A 24,737-nucleotide genomic window follows, 5' to 3' on the forward strand; every position below is an offset into this window, starting at 1 on the left:
TACCTTAACCCAATCGAGATGGTTTGGGGTGAGCTGGACCGCAGAGTGAAGGCAAAAGGGCCAACAAGTGCTAAGCATTTCTGGGAACTCCAAGACTGTTGGAAGACCATTTCCGGTGACTACCTCTTGAAGCTCATCAAGAGAATGCCAAGAGTGTGCAAAGCAGTAATCAAAGCAAAAGGTGGCTACTTTGAAGAACCTAGAATATAAGACATATTTTCAGTTGTTTCACACTTTTTTAAGTATTTCATTCCACATGTTTTCACTCATAGTTTTGATGTCTTCAATGTGAATCTACAATTTTTAGAGTCATGAAAATAAAGAAAACTCTTTGAATGAGAAGTTGTGTCCAAACTTTTGGTCTGTGTATATGTGTGTATATACAGTAAGTGTGTGTTTATATGTATATATATCCTGTATGTATGTGTATTGTATGTGTGTGTACTTATAGAATTTTTGTGTGAATTTTTATTAATTGCAAAATATCACGTAATCTGTAATTAACTGCTTTGCTTTCAATTTTTTGTCATATTTGAAAATTGAGATGGATCAGACTCGAGAGATAAGCCAAAACTTTATCGACTTAAGTTGAGCATCACCGAGGTTGGAACTGAGAAACTGGAAGAAAATTCAATACAGGTATTATTTTATATAAAATATAATATAATATGCAACATAATTGAAATATATTATCATAATTTTCTGATCTGAATTTCATCTTCATTAATTTTGTGTTTTAGTGCACTCTCAACCATATAGTAGAATACTGGGTACTACTACATACTATACACTGTTTTAATTACTACCAGCACTATTGGCACTCAATAGTAAACTGAACAAAAATGTAAAAGCAACATTTAGTTTTTGCTCTCATTTTTCATGAGCTGAACTCAGAGATGTAATACGTTCAATGTACATACAAGGCCTTTTTCTCTTAAATATTGGTCACAAATTTGTCTAAATATGTGTTAGTGAGATAATCCATCTACCTCACAGGAATGGCATGAAAAGATGCTGATTACACAGCGCTGTCTTAGGCTGGCCACAAAAAAAAGACAATTCTATAATGTGCAGCTTTAAAGTATTGGATCTATTGGGGTCAGAAAACCAGTCATTATCTGCAGTGATCACCATTTGCCTCACGCCTAGCAACACATGTCCTTCACAAACAGTTGGTCAGGTTTTTGATTGTGGTTGGTAGAATGTTGATCTACTCCTCTACAATGGATGTGCAAAGTTGCTAGATATTAGAAACTTGAACATGCTGTCGTATATGCTGATACAGAGCATCCCAAACATGCACTTTTGGTGGCATGTCCACTGATTATGCTGGCCATGCAAGAACTGTGATGTTTTCAGCTTCCAGGAATTGTGTACAGATCCTTGCAACATGGGGCCATACATTCTCATGCTGCAACATGAGGTGGTGGTCGAAGATAAATGTTACAACAATACACCTCAAGATCTCATCACGGTATCTCTGTGCATTCAATAGGGCATCAATACAAATCAATATAGTGCAAATGATTGTCATCCATAACATATACTTGCCCATACCATAAACCCACCACTACCATGGGCCATTCGATTAACAACATTGACGTCCGCAAACTGCTCATCTGCACGATGCCAATTGCGCAGTCTGCCATCTGCTCTGTACAGTGAAAACCGGGATTCATCCATGCAGAGAACACCTCTACAACCTGCCAGATTCCATCGAATGTTAGAATTTGCCCACTTAAGTCGGTTACTACTATGAACAACATTCAAATGGAGACCCTGACGAACAGCCGATGAGCTTCCCTGAGATGGTTTCTGACAGTTTGTGCAGACATTCTTTGGTTATGCAAACTGATTGTTGCTGTCCGGGTGGCTTTTCTCAGATGATCTTGGAGGTGAAGATGCTGGATTTGGAGGTCCTAGGCTGGTGGGGTTACATGTGGTCTGCAGTTGGGAGGCTGGTTGGATGTACTGCCAATTCTCTGAAACACTTTTGGAGACTGCTTATGAAAAATAAACATTCAGTTCACGGGCAACTGCTCTGTTGGACATTCCTGCAGTCAGCATGCCAATTGCTCGCTCCTTCAAATCTTGTGACACTCTGTCATTGTGCTGTGTGATAAAACGTCATTTTACAGTGGCCTCTAATTGTGGCCAGCATAAGGCACAGCTGTGTCCTATCATGGTGCACTGTGTTGGAGGGTGCGGGGAAAGATGGACAGGGACTCCACGCACTGTACCCTCCTATCAGGGCAGCAACATGACATCGGCTGTGATGCCCGCCTGCCCTTGTCTACGTGACATCACATGAAGCAGCAAAATCCCAGCAGGAGCAGTGAGATGATCGTTCTGAGCCGGGGGAGAGAGGCTGAAAGCAGCGCAGGTAGGTAGTTGCTATCTACTTACCTGCCCCTATGTAGCCCATTAGTGAAATGGAAAAAAAATAAAAAAGCAAAATAACCCGGATAACCAATTTTAAATGTTTAATTTCCATTTGTACTGAATTAGTTTAATGTCAGTTTTTTGTTTGCAGCTCTCCTGCAGTTAAAGTTGTTCAGTTACCAAAACAATTTTTTTCCTCATAAATCTTGTTAATATGTGCCTTTCCTCACATCTATTATGTTATTTCAGCAAGATTACCTTTTATCGTGCTGTAGCAGCACAACCTCATTGCTGGCTCTAGCTCTGATGGGGTTAATCTCTCTCCTGGTTTCCTGGGTTCAGTTACTACAACTCCCATAATTCTTAGGACTGTATCTAACACACCCACCCAGCTCTCCACCCAAAGGCTCTTCCCTGTGGAAACACTGAGAGCAATCCCAATAAAGACAGCAAAAGCTCACAGCTCTGCACAACCATGGGAAGAAAGCATCTATCTTCTGCTTGTTCTCATATAGTTCATAGTGTGTGTGTGTGTGTGTGTGTGTGTGTGTGTGTGTGTGTACAGAAATTATGATTAGGCTGCTTTCAGACATCACTTTTTTGGCATCGGGCACAATCCGGTGTAAAAACTGATGCAATGGATCAGGCGAAAAATCGGATCAGTTGCATCAGTTTTTTCCATCAGTTCCTTCAGTTTTTGGACGGATCCGTTGTGCTACTGAGCATGCTCAGTAGAGAAAACGGAATCAGTCGCTGTACTCTGTTGTATGACGCTTTACGACGGATCCAGCGCCCATAAGCTTTCATTGTACATGACGCCGGATGCGGCGCTGTCCATTCACAAGGGCATCAGGCACAATCCGGCGTTAATACAATTCAATGCGGAAACAAACTAATCCGGCTTTATCTGTTTTTCGCCGGGTTGTGCCTGATGGCAAAAAATTGATGTATGAAAGCAGCCTTAGCCGGCACAACATGTGAAAAAATAAATAATTGGGGGAAAAAAAATGATCATGAGATTGCTTTTTCCCCTCTTGCCTAGTCTCTGTGTGTCGTCCGTATCATCCGTGTGGCATGCATTTTGCAGGCTACTTTCACATCAGCGTTTTTTTGCCTGTAGGCAAAAACCACAACCCACATATGACCGGATCCTGTGGATTAAATGTGCAGCGCATGCAACCGCAATTGTTGTTTTACCGGATCCTTTTGCAGTGGGACACAGAATTTATTGGACGGCACTGGAGTCAGCTGACTCCTGATCTCACAGCCCGCAGACACTGCGATGGATACAGGTTAGCAGCAGTCACTACCTGCTGGCGATCACATTTGACTGTGTGCGGGCTGTGAGGTCAGGAGTTCAGCTGAGTTCAGATCAGCTGACTCCAGTGTCTGCCGATTACTTGTTCTGTGTCCCCCTGTCTCTCTCAATCCACCGCAGCGTGTGCGGACTGGAGATCAGCTGAGTTCAGATCAGCTGACTCCAGTGCCGAACTGAACTCAGCTGACCTCACAGCCCACATGGATGCAGAGAGACAGGGGGACACAGAACAAGTAATCGGCCGACACTGGAGTCATCTGATAACTTGTTCTGCTGGCTGTGTGGTCAGGAGTAGGGATGAGTGAGCAGCAAAATGCTCTGGCGCTTGATGGGCGAAGCCCATGTCAATTTTTTTTTTTTTTTTTTAAAAATTCATTAAAAAAAATAAAAACAAAAAACCCAAACACACAACCTAAAATGCGTGGACTCCCGCTGCATTTTCTATTGCTAAGTGTAACCCAAGCAGCTACTGGCTGCTAACCCCCACTGCTTGGTGTTACCTTCACTGGCAATGGAAAATCCAGGGAAGACCTTTTTTTTTTTTAAATTTTTTCCTAACTAGAAAATAAAAAAAAAAAAAAATGACGTGGGCTTCGCCATATTTTTTGTATGCCAGCCAGGTACAGCAGGCAGGTACGGGCTGCCCCCAACCCCCAGATGCCTATTTGTTCCCGGCTGGAAACAAAAAATATAGGAAAGCTCTTTTTTTAATTTATTTCATGAATTTCATGAACTAATTAAAAAAAACAAAACAAAACAATGACGTGGGCTTCGCCCATATTTTGTGTCCAGCCAGGTACAACTAGGCAGCTGGGGATTGGAATCCACATTCCAGGTTGGCCCAAGCTTTCTGGCACCCCCGCTGCGAATTGCAGTCCACAGCTGCCCCAAAAAATGGCGCTTTCATCGAAGTGCCATCTTCTGGTGCTGTGTCCAACTCTTCTCCAGTGGCCCTGGTGCCAGGTGGCACACTGGGTAATAAGGGGTTAATACCAGCTTTGTTTTCCCAGCTGGTATAAAGCCCGAGATTCTTAATGTCAGGCCAAGTTTGACTCTGCCATTAAGAATCTCCAATAAAGGGTTAAAGAAGACACCACACAGCGAAAAAATACTTTATTAGAAATAAATACACAAACATTAGGGACTCCATGTTTATTACTCCCTCTCACCCCTCAACGATAGAGATTTCTGTACTGACACAGAGAGAGAGAGAGAGAGAAAAAGACAGGGAGAAAAAGAGAGAGAGGAGAAAAAAGAGTGGGAAGAGAGAGAGAGGGTAGAGAGGTACTCTGTTACATGCTGTGCTGCATGTCACCACCTTGCTCCACTCTGTGACTTGTTGTGCAGGTGACAGAGTGGAGACAGTTGGTCCCATCCAGCACAAGTCACAGTGTGCAGTAACTTGGTCCCATGCAGCACGACAGGTGACAGAGCAGAGCAAGCTGGTGACATCCTCTGCTCTGACACATGCGGTGCTGCATGTCACCAGCTTGACAGAGTCTTGCTGCGTCCTGTAGTGCTGGTGGGAGTATATGATCACACGCCCGCTTTCCTGACATCGGAGCAGAGCGGGCGGGTGGATAGTGAGATCACGTACGTGACAGGGGGTTTCATCTGAAGACTCAAACCCCCCCCATCCCTGTACTCCACACTGGTGCCCTGTGCCTCACCAATCTGCCGGACACTTAGCCCTCTTCACCGCTCCACACTGGTGTACCATCCTCCGGATCCTCCCCTCGATGCTGGGCTGTGATGTGTGGTTGTCACCGCTCACAGCCCAGTCAATTAATTTGTGTGGCGCCAGCATCTCCTGACGTAACGTCCAGTTTGAGAGCCTGGAACTTGACGTGACGTCAGAGGATACCAGCGGCCACAGCACCAGGGGTTCATGTGACTGGCACTGAGTGTGCAGGATAGCGCCGCTCAGTGCCAGAACTGCAAATAGAGGCCAATGAAGAAAACACCTAAAATGGTAAGTTACACTCATATAGAAAATAAAAAAAATGGGTGAACCACCCCTTTAAGTTCAACTGCACCTGCTTTGTAGACACACCTCCTTATGCTTAAATAGCTAGGTCTCAAGGTTTGCTGACTATGCAAAGCCTTTTGTATGTAAGTGAAGCTGACTAATGAACTTCACCCGCCTCTCACTAGTCAGGGATTCGGTGCTGTTTGACGACAGTAGCATAGACTATATAGGAACTGGCTAGGATAGTAGGGACAGCTCAGGGAGGTTAATCTAGTCCCAAGGCCAACTGCTGTTGTTATGCCCCTAGTGTCCATCCCCCACGTGGTGTTTTTAGGTGTGTTTTTCGATGTCCGTCTGTTGGTCGGAACGCGTTGGCCATCATAGTCGGCCCGTATTTTTTCCTTCTTCTGTTGCAGAGCCTGTCTCAGGAGTATTCGGACATGCAGTCAGAGGTTGTGCAGCAGCTGCACCAAATTCCTGGGTTTCTGGTTTTGGCGCATGACCTGGCGCAATCAGAACCCAATATAGCCCTCCTGGATAAGTTTTCTTGTGGGAGGGATAAGTTTACCACTTTCAGGGAAGCCTGTAAATTATACATCAGGCTCTTCCCTCGTTCTTCGGAGAGTGAAGACTAGTGAGTGGGGATTGTTGTCTCTCTGTTGCGGGGAGATCCCCAGTCATGGGCCTTCTTTCTGGCGACTGACGCCATCATTACGATCGGTGGACGAGTTTTTTGTGGCTTTGGCTCTTATGTACGGCAACTCTGGTGGAGTCATGCTCGCGGAGTCTAAACACCGAATGCTCCAGCAGGCGGCGCAGCCAGTAGAGTAGCATTGCTTAGGGTTCTGGAGATGGGCCACTGACATCCATTAGAATGACCTAGCACTTAGGAGACATTTCTGTCAGGGGTTGTCAGCTAGGCTTAAGGACTCTCTGGTGCAATACCCTGCCCCGGAATTAACGTAGGCCGCCATGGCCCTCGCCATTAGAGTGGATCAACGTTTCGTGGAGAGACCTTCTAGGACGCTGTCTCCTGTCATTTTTCCCAGGAAGGATTTTTCACTGGAGCAAGCCGATGAACCCGTGCAGTTGGGGGGGGGGGGAGGGGAGAGTCTCCCTTCAGGCTCAGTCGCTTTTAGTTTGTTGTGGGTCTGGGTCCTTCTTCTACTGTGGGGATAAGGGGTCTGTCCAATAAGACCTAAGCCAACTCCATCTGGCAAAAAGCGGTGTCCTCCTGATGAGGTGGAGGGAAATGGCCAGGCCGTGTATATCTCCTCCATCTAAACCTCCCAGTTTATCATTACAGTGGAGATGGGTATTGGTGGAAAAACTGAGACGATTTACGTGCTGATGGACAGCGGATTTGGTGCCAATTTTGGTGAATTCTTCCTTTTTTCAGATTCTGGGTCTGACTAGTAGTGCACTGACCTCAGAGGAAGATTAGGCCACAGTGCGGCCCCTGTAGAGGGGATCTGGGGAGGGTTCCCACTAAGTGTGTGGTACCGGAGCAAAAGGTGTGGAATGGACCGATAGACTCTAATGTGGTTGGTTTGGTCAGGAGTTTTCCTTATATCACCAGGTGTGTGTATGGTAATAAACGTCCAGGTGCAGATCTTTGCAAGAATGTCTACGTGTGGTTGTCCACCAAGAACACCAGGTGGAAGTGTGTGTGTGTCTGGAGCTCTGGGCTCGAGGTTTGTCGATCACTTTAGGGTAACTAACATTCTTGATCCTATGGCCATACAGCTGGAGCTTCCCCCAACACTTAAAACCCATTAAGTAGTCCACAGCTCCTTGCTCTGGAAATGTGTGTTGCCTCCTAGTGGTAACCAGAGGGACCTGTTCATGTTTGGGGTGGACGAGGTTACCGGCCATGACAGTCCAGAGGCCTCTCGTTAAGACTGGTACTATCACGGTCGTCTCCTTTATTTTGAAGACTACTGGGAACTTGATGACTGGAGCCCCTTATATCTATTTTGGACTGTGCATTTAAATGTTTAATTTCCTTTGGTACTGAAGTAGTATGTCGGTTTTTCTGTTTGCAGTTCTCTTGAAGTTAAGGTCAACTACACCTGCTTTGTAGACACAGCCCCTTGTGCTTAAATAGCTATGTCTCCCAGCAAGCTTTGCTGACTATACAAAGCCTTTTGTATGAAAGCCGCCTTGGTGGAAGGATGCTGCTGTGGATCTTCCAGAAGTCGTATCCTCTCCATTTTGATTCTTTCTTCTCCTACCCTCTTGTCTCTTTACTGCAGCGGTGGGTCTAGTGAACCTCACCCGCTTTCTTACTAGTCAGGGCCCCTATAGAGTTTCTCAGGGACTCTGAGTGCTGCTCGGCGACAGTTGCGGAAACTGTATAGGGACTGGCTAGGAGAGTAGGGACAGCTCAGGTGAGGTTAAGGCTATGTGCGCACACTGCGTTTTTTTGACGCTGCGTTTTTGTGCGTTTTTTGCGGCAAAAACTGCACAAAAACGCACCCGCGTCAAAAAAACGCGGCAAAAAACGCACGTGTTTTGCCGCGATTTGGTGCGTTTTTTTGCTGCGTTTTGCTGCGTTTTTGCTCACTGCGTCTTTATGCGTTTTTTATCAGTGAACAAAAAAAAAAGGTCTGATGTCATTTCCTTCTTCAATGTGTTCTTCATTCTCCACTAGTGTATGCAGAAGAGCAGACAGCTGCAGAACTACAAGGCTCAGCATACTCCATCCAATAGTGTATGCAGGAGAGCAGACAGCAGCTGTCGAACTACAAGGCTCAGCATCCTCCTTCCAGGACTGTATGCAGGATTTCTTTGCCCCCCCAAACAAAAAAAAATGACGTGGGCTTCGCCATATTTTTGTATGCTAGCCGGGTACAGCAGGCAGGTACGGGCTGCCCCCAACCCCCAGCTGCCTATTTGTACCCGGCTGGGAACCAAAAATATAGGGAAGCCCTTTTTTTAAATTATTTCATGAATTTCATGAAATAATTTTAAAAAAAAAATGACGTGAGCTTCGCCCAATTTTTGAGTCCAGCCGGGTACAACTAGGCAGCTGGGGATTGGAATCCACAGTGCAGTGTGCCCATGCTTTCTGGGCACCCCCGCTGTGAATTGCCGTCCCGCAGCCACCCCAGAAAATGGCGCTTTCATAGAAGCGCCATCTTTTGGCGCTGTATCCAACTCTTCCAGCTGCCCTGAAGCCGGGTGGCTCGCTGGGTAATAATGGGGTTAGGGCTAGCTGTATAGCTGGCACTAAGCCCGAAATTCATGGTGTCACGCCAATATTAGACATGGCCACCATGAATTTCTAGTAAAGATAAAAAAAACCACAACACACAGAAAAATATTTTTATTAGAAATAAAACACAACACAATTAGTGACTCCATCTTTATTGAAATAAAGAACCCCCCCCTCCGCAGTAATCCTGGGTCAGGGTCCCCCGCCGTCCAATCCGGATCCAATATCATCTGATCGGTTTGCTGGAAGGCAAAGCGATCAGATGATGTGTCAGGTTCTATGGGCTGAATCCCATCACACATCAGCTGATTGTATAAAAGCCGTTTATACAATCAGCTGATGCATCGGTGCAAAAAAAAAATAAATAATACTCACTTATGTGCTGATTACCGGCAGCTCCTGCAGCGATGGGGCGGGAGTCTGATCCTGTCCGATCGCTGCAGCAGCTGCCGGTAATCAGGGATGAAGTCTCCTGACGCATCCGCTGATACCGGCCGGGCGCCCGCGTCACCGCGATACTTACGATCACCTGATGCGTCAGGTGACTGCATCAGGTGATCCATCGCCAGGTCCTGCATCCATCGGAGGTTTCCCGGCCGTCTGCACACAGCTGGAGCGGCGATACCGTGAGAGGAGCTGGGAGCGGGCATGGCACCGGGAGTCTGCAGACAGGTGAGTATAACTTTTTTTTTTTTTTTTTCTACTGCTAACTTTTTGTTTTCGCAGTCGCTTCCACCACCCGCCCAGACATGGCGCCGCACGGCAGCATACATGCACATGACTGGAGGTGGAAGTTACGGTACCGGGAGGATTCACGCTTCTGTATATACTGACAGAAGGAATCCTCTTCCTGTACATGTCACTTTACTACCCACCTCCTGCGTTTATAGCTGCGTTTTTGGTCTTCAAAACGCACCAAAACGCAACTATTTGCGTTTCTCATTGCGTCTTTCAACATCCCATTGAACTCAATGGATGAAAAGCGCAGTTAAAAACGCGGGAATAATTGACATGCTGCGTTTTTGTGGCACCACAAAAACGCAGCTGAAAAAAACCAGATGTGTGCGGACAGCAAAAATGAAAACTCATAGACTTTGCTGGGGAAGCAAAGTCCTGCAGTTTTGAGGCCAAAAACGCCGCGAAAAACCAGGGCTGTGGAGTCGGTAAGCCAAACCTTCGACTCCGACTCCTCAAATTCTCTTGCACCGACTCCGGCTCCGACTCCGACTCCGGCTCCGACTCCGGCTCCTACATATATTGCTTATAGTTAGGTGAAAAATTTATTGTAGTACATGAATATGTGTATGTGAACATCAGACATTTATAAATTTTATGATACAATAATCAAGATATTTGGATAGAACATAAAATATATTTATTGGAATACAACTTTAGAACACAAAAAACTGTAATAAATTGTAAATATGTAATACACTATGTAATATACAGTAGATTACATATATATCTTGTGTGTATATACACTGTATACATATATATCTATATATATAATTGCCTTATTCTGTCTGTCTGTCTGTCTGTCTGTCATGCTCCAAAATTGTGTCCTTACGGTGACACAAAGCTGATTGGCCGCTGGGCTCGCCATGGCCCCGCCCCCCCACACGGATTGGCCGCTCGCCCAGGCTGCGCCCCCACACGGATTGGCCAGCCGCTCGCCCAGGCTCCGCCCCCCCCACAGATTGGCCTCTCGCCCCGGCACCCTGCAGGCATTGGCAATTCAGCCACGCCACGCCCCGCCCCCCTCACGCAATGCACGTTAGCTCTGGCCCCACCCCCTCCCTCCCCCCGCGCATTTCTCTAACTGACACGGCTGTCACGGAGGTGAGTACGGTACTCCCTATCCCCCCCCAACCCCCCCCCCCCCCCGGCCCCCGCTCCCAAAGAAGTGGTGTGGATACTCGCATGGTTACAAGCGCTGTCACGGAGGTGAGTACTGTACTCCCTCCCCCTCCCCCGGCCCCCGCTCCCACGGCAGTGGTGGGAGTGGTGTGGATACGTTGGTAACCATGCTCGCATGGTTACAAGCCCATCAAGGTCCTGCTGCGCCGGAAGGTCCACACGCACACACACAAACATACACACACATCAGATCACACTCACACTCACTCTCATACACACCTCACACACACCTCACATCGCATCCACATACTCACGACATCCTGGGATATCGCTTGCTTCTCGGCGGCGAAAATGTGCTGTTGTGATCTTCCAGGACCTGACGGAGGATCACATGGCCAGAAGCATGTGATATCCCCGGATGTTGTGAGTATGAGCGCGTAAGTGCGATATCGTCAGTGTCTGTGTGTGTGAGTGGATGCGATCGGGTGTGTGTGAGTGGATGCGATCGGGTGTGTGTGTGAGTGGATGCGATCGGGTGTGTGTGTGAGTGGATGCGATCGGGTGTGTGTGAGTTGATGCGATCGGGTGTGTGTGTGAGTGGATGCGATCGGGTGTGTGTGTGAGTGGATGCGATCGGGTGTGTGTGTGAGTAGATGCGATCGGGTGTGTGTGTGAGTGGATGCGATCGGGTGTGTGTGTGAGTGCATGCGATCGGGTGTGTGAGTGTCGGCAGAGGAGCAGGGCGTGCTGGAGGAGGCTGGGAGCAGAGAGGCTGATCATGGGGAAGAGGGAAATGCTGATGCTGAAGGAGGCTGGGATCGGAAGGCTGGGAAGAAGGAGGCTGGGAGGAGAGAGGCTGATCCTAGGGAAGGCTGGGGAGAGGAGGCTGATGCTGAGGGAGGCTGGAAGGAGAGAGGCTGATGCTGAGGGAGGCTGGGACGAGGGAGGCTGATGCTTAGGGAAGCTGATGCTGGAGGAGGCTGGAAGAACAGAGGCTGATGCTGGTAGAGGCTGATGCTTGGGGAAGCTGATGCTGGGGGAGACTGGGAGAGGAAGGCTGATGCTGAGGGAGGCTGGGAGGCGGAGGCTGGGAGGAAGGAGGCTGAGAGGAGAGAGGCTGATCCTTGGGAAGGCTGGGAAAGGGAGGCTGATGCTGAGGGAGGCTGGAAGGAGAGAGCCTGATGCTAGGGACAGAGACGCTGATGCTGGGAGGAGAGAGGCTGATGCTGCGGGCAGAGAGGCTGATGATGCGGGTAGAGAGGCTGATGCTGGCGCAGCATGGCGGATGGAGCACGTTTGGTAATGCGCAGCATGGCGGATGGAGCACGTTTGGGAGTGCGCAGCATGGCGGATGGAGTACGTTTGGGAGTGCGCAGCATAGCGGATGGAGCACGTTTGGGAGTGCGCAGCATGGCGGATGGAGCACGTTTGGGAGTGCGCAGCATGGCGGATGCAGCACGATGGCGAGTGCGGAGTATGGCGGATGGAGCATGTTTGGGAGTGCGCAGCATAGCGGATGGACCACGTTTGGGAGTGCGCAGCATGGCGGATGGAGCACGTTTGAGAGTGCGCAGCATGGGAGATGGAGCACGATGGGAGGTGCGCAGCATAGGGGATGGAGCACGATAGGGAGTGCACTGCATGGGGGATGGAGCACGATGGAGAGTGCCCAGCATGGCGGATGGAGCACGTTTGGGAGTGCGCAGCATGGCGGATGGAGCACGTTTGGGAGTGCGCAGCATGGCGGATGGAGCACGTTTGGGAGTGCGCGGCATGGCGGATGGAGCACGTTTGGGAGTGCGCAGCATGGATGATGGAGCACGATGGGGGGTGCGCAGCATAGGGGATAGAGCACGATGGGGAGTGCGCTGCATGGGGCATGGAGCACGATGGGGAGTGTGGAGTATGGCGGATGGAGCACGTTTGGGAGTGCGCAGCATGGTGGATGGAGCACATTTGGGAGTGCGCAGCATGGCGGATGGAGCACGTTTAGGAGTGCGCAGCATGGGAGATGGAGCACGATGGGGAGTGCGCAGCGTGGCGGATGGAGCACGATGGAGAGTGCGCAGCATGGGGAATGGAGCACGATGGGGAGTGCGCAGCATGGCGGATGGAGCACGTTTGGGAGTGCGCAGCATGGCGGATGGAGCACGTTTGGGAGTGCGCAGGATGGGAGATGTAGCACGATGGGGGGTGCGCAGCATAGGGGATGGAGCACGATGGAGAGTGCACACCTCCCCCCAACACACACACACACGCGCGCGCGCGCACTGCACAACACACCACACACACACACTGGAAACCACAAACAACTGCCCTACACAGACACCCACACACAGACAACGCTGCACACACAAATATACGCACATACTGCACATATATATAACAAAAATCATACATGAACTACACAATACGTAAATTCTAGAATACCCGATGCGTAGAATCGGGCCACCTTCTAGTATATATATATATATATATTACATATTTACAATTTATTAGTTTTTTGTGTTCTAAAGTTGTATTCCAATAAATATTTTATGTTCTATCCAAATATCTTGATTATTGTATCATAAAAACAATTAAATGTCTGATGTTCACATTGTACTACAATAAATTTTTCACTTAAATATAAGCATTATACTAAATGTTATTATTTAGTAAAATATTCAGCACATTCTGCATTGCACTCCTGTCCCCAATTTATTATATATTTTAGGAGTCGGAGTCGGTGCATTTTATACCGACTCCGACTCCGACTCCGACTCCACCAAAATGAGCTCCGACTCCGACTCCACGACTCCGACTCCGACTCCACAGCCCTGCGAAAAACGCACTGTGCGCACATAGCCTAAGTGGTGTCCATCTACTCTCTCAGTAATCTCTCAGTAATCCTATTGTTATTGTGTCTCCGGTGATCTCCCCCCTTGTCTGGGGTGTATTTTAGGTGTGTTTTTAGTTGTGTGTCAGACCTCAGTTGGTCAGAATGCGTTCGCCACTCATGTTGTGTGGCATTATTACCACAAAAGTATTGCTTTAACCCCAAATTCATTTTTAAAAGGGTAACAGGTGATTATGAACCATACAAATTTGTCGTGCAATTTTTCTTGAGTACTCCAATACTCCATATGTGATCGATAACAACTACTTTTGAGGCACAGTTAAAAGGGAAGGAGTGCTATATTGGAGTTCAGCTTTAGTCGGAATAGTTTGCGGATGCCATATGACATTGGCTATAATTCATCTAGGACTACAGTGAGCATATTGACACTACAGGTATGGCACAAAATGTTATACTATTGTGTGGTGAAGAAAAAATAATTACATTTTTACCACTAAAATGTTGTTAACCCCAGATTTCCAATTTTCATTAGGTTAATAGATAAAAGCAGCCTCATAATATGTTGCACAATTTCTCTTGAACAGAGCAATACCCTATGTGACAGTTTACTGTGTGGCCGCACTGCATGGCTTAGGAGGGAAGAAGCACTATTTGATTTTTGGAGCACAGATTTTCCTAGAATAGTTTTCGGACTCCATTTGCAAATCTCCTAAGTGCTAGAACAGTAGAAACCTGCTAAAGTGACCACATTTTAAAAATTACACTCCTCTGAGAATTCATCTACGGTTGTAGTGACGCTTTAGTCTCTAAAAAACACCCATGGAATCCAAAGCAATTAATGATGCAGACTTAAAAATTGCAAATTTGCCATTGTTGTGTCTAGTACATTGTAGTGCCCGTACATTATGGCCAGCTAATGCATCTGGAAACCTTTATCCCATAAAGTAAGCGGGCTCTCCTCACTACACGAATACCAGACGTTGGGAAGTTAATTGTGGTTTAGGCACATAGTGGGTCTCCGAATGGAACGGGGGGAACTTGCATTTGGGAGCGCAGATTTTGCTAGATTTCTTTTTTGAAAAGGGGAGCCATAGTGTTTTTCAGAGCTTTTGTGCTACTAGTAACATGGAAGACCCCTATATTTAAGTTAACAATTGACAGGCCTGAGTGGTGACTTGTGTTTTTGTGGGTTTAGTTGAATGCTATTTGTTGGCAATTTGGGGTACAAAACAATTTGGATCAGTGCACATTTATCCTGTGCTCTGCTAATCACTTACATCAGGGTTTCCATTTACTTCTCCGAAATACGTGATTAAGGTGAACAACAGATCAATTCACTATAATGAGGCAGCAGAGTTAGGGGTACTTTGCATGCTGCGACATTGCTAGCGATCTCGTTAGCGATGTGAAATGCTAGATCACAAGTGCGATCTTTCGAGATTGCACATGCGCAAAATGACCTATGTGCGACCTCGAAAGACCGCACTTGCGATCTAGCATTTCAAATCGCTAACTAGATCGCTAGCGATGTCGCAGCGTGCAAAGTACCCCTTAGTCTTGACTCAGTTTGGCTTCTGTTCAGCGGTGCCAGTCTTTTCAAAGGTGAACAGAATTATTGATAACCGCACTTTTGTGCACATGTAAAAATATAGATAAATTCAATGAAGTCAAGGAGGACAGGGCACTACTGTGTAGAGATGTATAGTTTTCAGTCCTTGTACATAGCATTTTACCGCTGGTTATTCGCAGCCAATCTGTGGCAACAGAAATACTGGCATAAATTTATTCACAGCTACGAGGTGCTTTTTCAGCAGTGAAGAAATTTAGCCGTCGTCTGACGTGCTGTTCCGTCTCACTCCCTCCCCGCTTTGCCTACAGCATGTTAACCTGCACATGTGATTAAAATATCCACCTTTGCTCAACTCCCGGTGAGTGCTTTTCATTTTTTCTCCTATTTTTTTATTGTAAAAATATAGATAACACTGTACCACAAACCATACGAGAGTTCATAGGGACTCCCTCTGCCTAGTTACAGTGAATATTTCATAGGTAATTTTGTATCAATCATGTTTCTCAGAGATTTACACATAATCCCTGATGTAAGCACTCAGCGTAGAGTGCAGAATAAATGTGAGCTGTACCATACTGCGATCTTTGGGAGGTTATGTCACGTTATGATAGGTTATGTCACGAATATCACGGAGACCTAACCTAATGCTGGAGGCACTGGAATAGGCATAATGTAGCTCCCCGCTCTTGAGTCCCACCTCCTGAGTGTTGTCACCTTGTTCCCGCCTCCTGGCCGCTACTGCGGTATGACGTTTTCTTGGTTGCCGCTCCCAAGTCCCGGCTCCCTAATGCTGCCTTCTGCTACTGCGCTATGGGATGGGCTTGGCTGGCGCTACAGGGTCCCACTTCCTACCTCCCAAGTGCCGCCTTTTGGATCCCGCCTGCCGGCCGACCCTGCTCGCTCCCGCAGAAGCAGCCACGTGTGACGTCACAACCACAGTTCCTGAGTCACGTTCTAGACTCCGAGCTTCTACCCCCTCCCTGCCGCAAATAGAAGAAGAGTGCCACTGCCATAGTGTTTTGAGAGTGCCAGTAAGTGTTACCATAAGAGACACTGACACTGGACCAGCAGCTGTCAATGTAAGTTAGGGTTAAGGTTACTAACCCTAAAGCTGACCATACACCTACAAGCTGAAGCTGGCCACACACCTTCAAGCTGAAGCTGGCCACACACCTTCAAGCTGAAGCTGGCCACACACCTTCAAGCTGAAGCTGGCCACACACCTTCAAGCTGAAGCTGGCCACACACCTTCAAGCTGAAGCTGGCCACACACCTTCAAGCTGAAGCTGGCCACACACCTTCAAGCTGAAGCTGGCCACACACCTTCAAGCTGAAGCTGGCCACACACCTTCAAGATAAATTGAAGCAGAAATGTGTGATTGGTCTTGAAAAAAATAAGCTCTCCCCCAAAATAAGCCCTAGTTCTTATTTTTACAAAGGAAAGTAATATGATGCCCTGTCTTATTTTTGGAAAAACACGGCATAATGAAAAAACACAGGTTTTTGCTACTTTTTTATTGTTTACGTTTTGATGTGCACTGAAGGGGTTATCTAGTGTGACAGTTTTATAGATCGGGTTCTTACGGAAGCTGCAATCTTTTTTTTTTTTTTTTTTTTTTTTTTTACATACAGTTGATACCAGACGTTTACAAACACTATCTAAAACAACACATATGCATGTTTTTCTCACTATCTGACATTACATCAGAGTAAACTGTTCCCATTTTAGATCATTTAGGGTTACCAAAATTATTTTTATTTGCCAAATGCTAGAATAACGAGAAAGAGAAAATGTTTTAAAGAGAATCTGTCTCCAGTTTTTTGCGACTTCATCTTAGAGCATCATAATGTATAGGCAGAGACCCTGATTTTAAACTTTTTGGATATCCTTCTACAAACTCCTCCAAATATTTGGTAGGAATTTGGGCCCATTTTTCCTGATAGAGCTGGTGCATCTAAGCCATGTTTGTAGGTGGTTATATTTCTCAAACCTGCCTTTTCAGCTTTGCTGAAACATTGACTTTGTTATCCTTAGGCGGGCTTTACACACTACAACATCGCAGGTGCGATGTCGGTGGGGTCAAATTAAAAGTGACGCACATCCGCCATCGCATGCGACATCGTAGTGTGTAAAGCCTAGATGACACGATAAACAAGCGCAAAAGCGTCGTAATCGTATCATCGGTGTAGCGTCGGCGTAATCCATAATTACGCTGACGCGACGGTCCGATGTTGTTCCTTGCTCCTGCGGCAGCACACATCGCTGTGTGTGAAGTCGCAGGAGCGAGGAACATCTATGGAAGCCGCGGTGACTCCGGTAGGAGGATATGCGGAAGGAAGGAGTTGGGCGGGATGTTTACATCCCGCTCATCTCCGCCCCTCCGCTCCTATTGGCCGCCTGCCGTGTGACGTTGCAGTGACTCTGCACGACCCGCCCCCTTAATAAGGAGGCGGGTCGCCAGCCAGAGCGACGTCTCAGGGCGGGTGAGTCCATGTTAAGCTGCCGTAGCGGTAATGTTCGCTACGGCAGCTATCACAAGGATATCGCAGCTACGACGGGGGCGGGGACTATCGCGATCGGCATCGCAGCATCGGCTTGCGATGTCACAGCGTGCAAAGTACCCCTTAAGTCACTTTGTTACAAGTTTTGCAGTATGCTTCGGGTCATTGTTCATTTGAAAGACCCATTTCCGCCCAAACTTTAAGTCTGTAGCTGATGTCTTGAGATGTTGCTTCAGTATTGCCACATAATTTTCTTTCCTCATGATGCCATCTATTTTGTGAAGTGCACCAGTCACTCCTGCAGCAAAACATCCCCACAACATGATGCTGCCACCCCCATGTTTCACAGTTGGAATGGTGTTCTTAAGGCCCCGTTACACGCAACGATGGATCTAACGATATATGCTGGGGTCACGGATTCCGTGACGCACATCCGGCATCGTTAGCGACGTCGTTGCGTGTGACAGCAAGGAACGACCGTTAACAATGGAAAATACTCACCTTATCGTCCATCGTTGACACGTCGTTCCTGTTTAAAAAATCATTGATTGTTGAGCACGCAGGTTGTTCGTCATTCCCGAGGCAGCACACATAGCTACGTGTGACACCTCGGGAATGACTAACTGCAGCTTACCTGCGGCCGCCGGCAATGCGGAAGGAAGAATGTCACGAACAGCCGGGGGAGTCAATCAGATATCTCGCAGCTGTTAACTAATTTGTCAAGAACACGACTACTCTCTAGCGCCCCCTTTGTGACAGGTCAATTTCGGAACTGCCGGACAATAAGTAAATGAGGCTGCTGAGCTAATAATACCAAATATCGGAGGTCTTCCGGCAAGGGTAAATGTACATATCACCGATTCCCGCTAGTGGAATATATATATATAGCTCGGTACTTTTAATGATAGCACCCCAATAATTCTATGCAATAATAATTACGCTGCCACCACCCAACTTTCTACAGGTAGCTGGGGACCCGTTTCAGATAGCAGAAGGCTTTTCGGACGGGTTTGGGTTCATATATAGAACAGAAGGAAACTAACTATTAAATTTTATATATTTAGTCCAAAAATAGGCAGTGTTTAAAAAAAAATATACAAGAATTTACAAAAGGGAACAATACAATTACAGTATAGACAGATATATAAAAAAAAGGTATAAACGTGAGACTTACTAAACTCGTGCCATAGATGTGATGTCCGAATTTAGGGAGGGAGGGGCTCCAAGAGAAGATGGTAGAAAGACGGCCAGCATCACCACTTACTGATACCCTCAAGTACTGACTCCCCCCAGCAATGAGCTAATCGCTCTTATGCCCTCAGGTAACCCCCCTCTCTGTGACCTCTTACGGTCTCTTGTGGGCTGTGCCAAGATTGTCACAAAGTTCTTTAATTCTAGCTTTTCACATATCTTTGCCCCTGGGCCACACAGGTGAAAGATATTAGCGTCATATTTTATATCTCGTTTTTACATTTACATGAATACCAAACAACGCATTTAGCATGATTTTACTGGCCAATTCTCATTTGTCGCGCTACCAGCGATCTCCAAGTTAAACTAAATGGTGCGCTCCACAGGGATTTTGGCAATATGCTTTTAATTTTTCTAGCATTAACGTAGCGCTTAAAAACTGTTTTAGAAGTTTTCCCTCCAACAGATCAAAGAAATGCCTTTTCTATGCATCCTTTGGCTGTAGCTCTACCATCACCCGAGTCATAAATTCCTAAACTTTCAGGCCGATCAGATAATCGTCATGGCGATCTATGGCTAATGGTGGGGAGGGGGGGTAAGGACCCTTCAAGAGTTTTACATGGCAAAGGAGATGGGCGGGATGTTGCGTCCCGCTCATCTCCGCCCCTCTGCTTCTATTGGGCGGGCGCTTAGTGACGCCGTTGTGACGCTGCACGAACCGCCACCTTAGAAAGGAGGCGGTTCGCCGGCAACAGCGACGTCGCTAGCCAGGTAAGTACGTGTGACAGCTCCAAACGATTTTGTGTGCCACGGGCAGCGATTTGCCCTTGATGCACAAACGACGGGGCGGGTGCTTTCACCAGCGATATTGCTAGCGATATCGTTGCGTGTAGCACCCTCTTTAGGCTTTAAAGCTTCTCTTTTTGTCTTCCAAACGTAATGATGGTCATTATGGTGTAGCAGTTCAAATTTTGTTTTGTCAGATCACAGGTCATGTCTCCAAAAATTAAGGTCTTTGTTCCTGTAGGAATTTGCAAACATTAATCTGTCTTTATTATATTTCTTTGGAGTAATGGCTTTTACCTGGCAGAGTGGCCTTTCAGCCCATTCTGATACAGGACTCGTTTCACTGTAGATAAGGACAAAATCTTACCGGCTTCCGCCAGCATTTTCACAAGGTCTTTTGCTTTTGTTCTTGGGTTGATATGCACATGTCTAACCAAAACACGTTCATCTCTGGTACACAGAACCCGTCTCCTTCTTAAGCGGTATGATGGCTTGACATTTCCATCTTGTTTGTACTTGCGTATAATTTTGTACAGATGGACTACGCACCTTCAGGTATCTGGAAACTGCACCCAAGGATGAACCAGACTTGTGCAAGTCATCTATTCTCTTCCTGTGACATTGGCTGATTTCACTTGACTTTCTCCTGATGCGACACAAAGAAGCAGTGTGTTTCAGGTGTGTGTTAAAATATATCCACAGGTGTGTCTCTAATTCAGATGTTGCCAATATACCAATCAGAAGCTTCCAAAGACATGACATGATCATATGGGCTGTCCCATATTGTTTAAAGCCATAGTACTCTTAAGGGTACCTTACACGCTGCGATATTGGTACCGATATCACTAGCGAGCGTACCCGCCCCCGTCGGTTGTGAGTCACGGTCAAATCGCTGCCCGTGGCACCCAACATTGCTAACACCGGTCACACAGACTTACCTTCCCTGCGACGCTGCTGTGGCCGGCGAACAGCCTTTTTTCTAAGGGGGTGGTACGTGCGGTGTCACAGCGACCTCACACGGCAGCCGCCCAATAGAAGCGGAGGGGCGGAGATGAGCGGGACGAACATCCCGCTCACCTCCTTCCTTCCTCATTGTGGCCGGCCGCAGGTATGAGGTTGTTGCTCGTCCCTGCGTTGTAACACATAGCGATGTGTGCTGCCACAGGTACGACAAACAACCTCGCTACTGAAGAGACAACGATTTTTGGTAAGTGAACGACGTCTCACATACCAACGATTTTTGCCTCTTTTGCGATCGTTTAAGGTCGCTCATACGTGTTACACGCTGCGACGTCGCGAACGACGCCGGATGTGTGTCATACCGTGACCCCGACGATATATCGTTAGCAATGTCGCAGCGTGTAAATGGCCCTTAAGTGTATGTAAACTTTTGAGTTTTGCAGAAGGTAATAAAAGTACCTTAAAAAATCTCTCTCTCTCTCTCTCTCTCTCTCTCTCTCTCATTATTTTGGCATTTGGAAAATATAAATAATTTTTTGTCATTCTAATTGACCTCAAACGGGAAAGGTTTATTCTGATTTAATGTCAGATAGTGAGAAAAACATGCATATTCTACTTTTTAAATAGTGTATTTAAACTTCTGGTTTCAACTGTAGATATACACTGTATTGGAATATATCTGTAGACTGTGAGCCCTCGTGGGCAGGGTCCTCACTCCTCCTTTAGTAGCCTGTTTTGTGTTGTTCATAATTATTGTACTTGAATTTTATGTATACCATAAAATTGTGGTACAGCATAATATAATAATAATTATATAAAATATAAATATATTAATGTGGGGTAGTGTCCACCTATGTTGTAAATGATTGCTATGTATCGCAGTGGAGGAGGAGGCCCTTTGCAATTTAAAACCTGAAAATGTTTGCTATGGGACTTGCAGTTGAACAAGTCTGGTAATGAATTCAAGTCCCAGTCACACACAACGACTTACCAGCGATCCCAAAAACGATGCTACCTGATAGGGATCGCAGGTAAGTCGCTGGGAGGTCGCAGGTGAGATGTCGCACAGCCAGATCTTACCAGCGATGCAGGAACAATACAGGTCACAGTAGCGACCTGTATAACGATCTCAGCAGTCACTGTGACCCTGTCACACAGTGTCAAACACAGTGATGTGTCCTGCCCAGCAGGACATCGCCTTTGAAGAAAATGGCCTGGACCATTCTGCAATGACTAGACATCTCACAGCAGGGGCCTGATCGCTGGTAGGTGTCACACATAACAAGATCGCTGACTGGATCGCTACTGCATCACGGAAACCGTGACTCGGCTGCGATCTCGCTAGCGATCTCGCTATGTGTGACGGTACTGTCGTGGAAACCTTGCTATACAAAAAAGCTATAGGAGAAAGACAAATGGTCTCACACGTTTGCCAGTGTTAACTAAATCAAGTTGGTTGATCGATCGGAGAACAAGGACACACACACAGCCAATTGTGTCAGTGTGCTAGGCTTGTCTGAACCTCAGATGCCCAAGACACTAGTTTTATTACTATCACAAAGAAAGGGGCATGAATTAATAGATTACCTCAAATGGGTATATAGGTTGAAAATCACAAAATCGTAAATTATTGATCCTGCTGCATTCCTAAAAATCTAGTTCTGTCCAGTTTTCTGGACCTTCATTAACAAAGACATTTGAGACAAAAGCATCTTTATAACAAAGAGTACACCCTGTGTTATTGCTTTTATGAATAACACTTATGAAGCTAATATAAAAGTACAAAATTATCAAAGATATATAGATATATAAATTGCTTAACTGATAATCAAACTTAATATAAAATATTAACCATAACCATTCCTCCCTTTTTATTATTTACAGACAATTTATCCACCAGCTATATCCCCATGCTGTGACAGCATGGAGGGGCCAACCCCGTTCACCGATAGATATCTTGTTTGTAAACTTCATCATATATGTTTACCAAGGGAGCACTTTGATGTTTTGCAGATGTGTTAACTGACGGCCTGTGATTTTTGATCTTACGAGTCTCTTTACATAATGTTGTCACAACAAATATACCAATTCTTGCAGCTACGTACACTAGTAGTATCAACATTCCCATCTGTAGGATGCCTTGCAGAATGCCCATCAGCCACCCACCTATACCCTTAAACCAATTAGCGGGATTAAGAAATGAAAAAGTATTGTTCCACCAAGAGTCCTTGTTTTCATGGTGTTCCTGTAACCATTTGTCCCTCATTTCTTTAATTATTTCCATCTTGGCCTTTACTTGAAAATTTCCTTTGGGATCTCTGTAGTGGCAACAAGAAGGGCCTATTATCTGACACATCCCACCCTTCTTAGCAGTCAAGTAGTCCAATACTATTGTATGCTGATTAACCACCGTAATAATCTGAGCCTGTACTGCATTGGTCTGGTTTACTATCCCCAGTACTTCCCATATCTGGTCATCTAGATAGTCAGTCGATTCCACTAATTTATTCCACATTTGTATTATGAAAGGATAAATGAACATACTACTAAATAATCTATTTGCTACCCCCATTTCCACTATATGAGGTCTACCATTTGGTCTAGGTTCATCGTCTGCAGCTCGCCTATATAATGAATGTTTGGGGACAGCATTTATATCTAGGTCACCATGAGGTAGTATGAAAGTAGCAGGCGTAAGGCGTGCTAAGGTGCAGGTTCCCTCTGCAGTGGGAGGAAGCCATTTATAAGCCTGATGGCCACAGACTAGATATAAATCCTTAGGCAGTATACAGGGTATGATGTCGGTGGGTCTCCCAAGACAACGTATATAAGTCAAAAATCCTTGCATCGAAGGTTTGGCACACCAAGTTCGATTGTTTTGGAAACCGACCTCATTCCCTCGGCATGTCTTAGACTCAAAGGGGTAATTAAATGGGTCAAGTCGTTCACAAGTCTGTGCCGCATCTATAAACCACAGTTCACTATTATTCAAAAGTCCATGATTACGTTTCTGGAAACAACGATCATCACGAATAATAGAAGTGCTCTCACACCTTTCCCAGTCCTTGGAGTGTGGGCATCGCAGGCTTAACTTAAGTCCTTTTACTGGAATTTCACCTACTGGAAATTTCTTAGTCCTATGTGTTATGAATTTACCTTGCACAAGGTCTAGCTCATACCAACATTTTAAACTTCCTGTAAGATTTATCTGTAACCATGGGCTCTCCACCCACCCCGCAATTTGGATCGGAACCACATGGCTGCTGGTGAGGTTTCCTCCATTATAGTGGACGGAATCAAAAGTCTCTTCGTGGAAACAGCTATAGTTGAAAACCTCATATGGAGTCAGAGGCACAGCGAGATATGGCATAGAATTAGAGGCTATTGGGCTATGAGTGCATATCCAGCAGTTCTTAGGGCGGTCTCCAGAGTCCATGTCTCGGAGCAAGACTTGGTGATGCTTTATCAGTTTATTATCCCAGTCCTCTTTTAGCTCCTCATTGAGAGACCAGGCAAGGGACACAATTGACATCAGCATGGTCCAGAGGGGCAGGGTCATCATTTCTGCTTTTGCCAGGGTTCAGGATCTTTTTGCAGTGGCTCGCATGGATCCAAGTGTCTTTGCCTTCGAGCTTGACAGAAGTGGCAGTGGTCAGTATCACTTGAAATGGCTCACTGTATCTAGGTTCCAGTGGTCTCCTTATGTGTCTCTTGAACACAACCCAGTCTCCTTGTGCCAGTGTGTGTGTGCCACGTATACAGTTGGGGTCTGGGATGGAGGAGAGAACACGTTTATGAGTGACATTCAAATGTTTATGCAACTCAAGGACATACTCAGTGAGAGTACCATATGAAGCCTGCAATTGCTGTGGAAAATACAATCCTGTCTTAGGAACACCACCAAACAGTATTTCATATGGGGACAGCTTTTCTATACCCCTTGGGGCAGTTCGCACTGAAAACAATGCTATGGGCAAACAATCTACCCAGGACAAGTGTGTTTCCTCCATGCACTTCTGGATTTTTAATTTAAGGGTACCGTTAAGGCGTTCCACCTTCCCACTACTTTGTGGGTAATAGGGAACATGGAAAGCCTGTTCTATCTGCAAAGTAGCCATGATCTGTTTCATTAATTCCTCAGTGAAG

The 24,737-nt window shown here is 46.3% G+C and overlaps 1 protein-coding gene across 7 annotated transcripts in view; it reads left to right on the forward strand.

Moving 5' to 3' along the window:
* Window positions 1-24,737, forward strand: part of AFDN (afadin, adherens junction formation factor) — a 1,370,646-nt gene that overhangs the window by 280,419 nt on the left and 1,065,490 nt on the right. For all 7 annotated transcript variants that reach the window (XM_075339717.1, XM_075339721.1, XM_075339720.1 and 4 more), the window contains exon 10: window positions 545-639. In XM_075339717.1, coding sequence (XP_075195832.1) covers window positions 545-639 — 95 coding nt within the window. The remainder of the gene's footprint in view (window positions 1-544; window positions 640-24,737) is intronic.

This window comes from Anomaloglossus baeobatrachus, chromosome 3 (assembly GCF_048569485.1).
Source record: "Anomaloglossus baeobatrachus isolate aAnoBae1 chromosome 3, aAnoBae1.hap1, whole genome shotgun sequence".
Lineage (NCBI taxonomy): Eukaryota > Metazoa > Chordata > Amphibia > Anura > Aromobatidae > Anomaloglossus > Anomaloglossus baeobatrachus.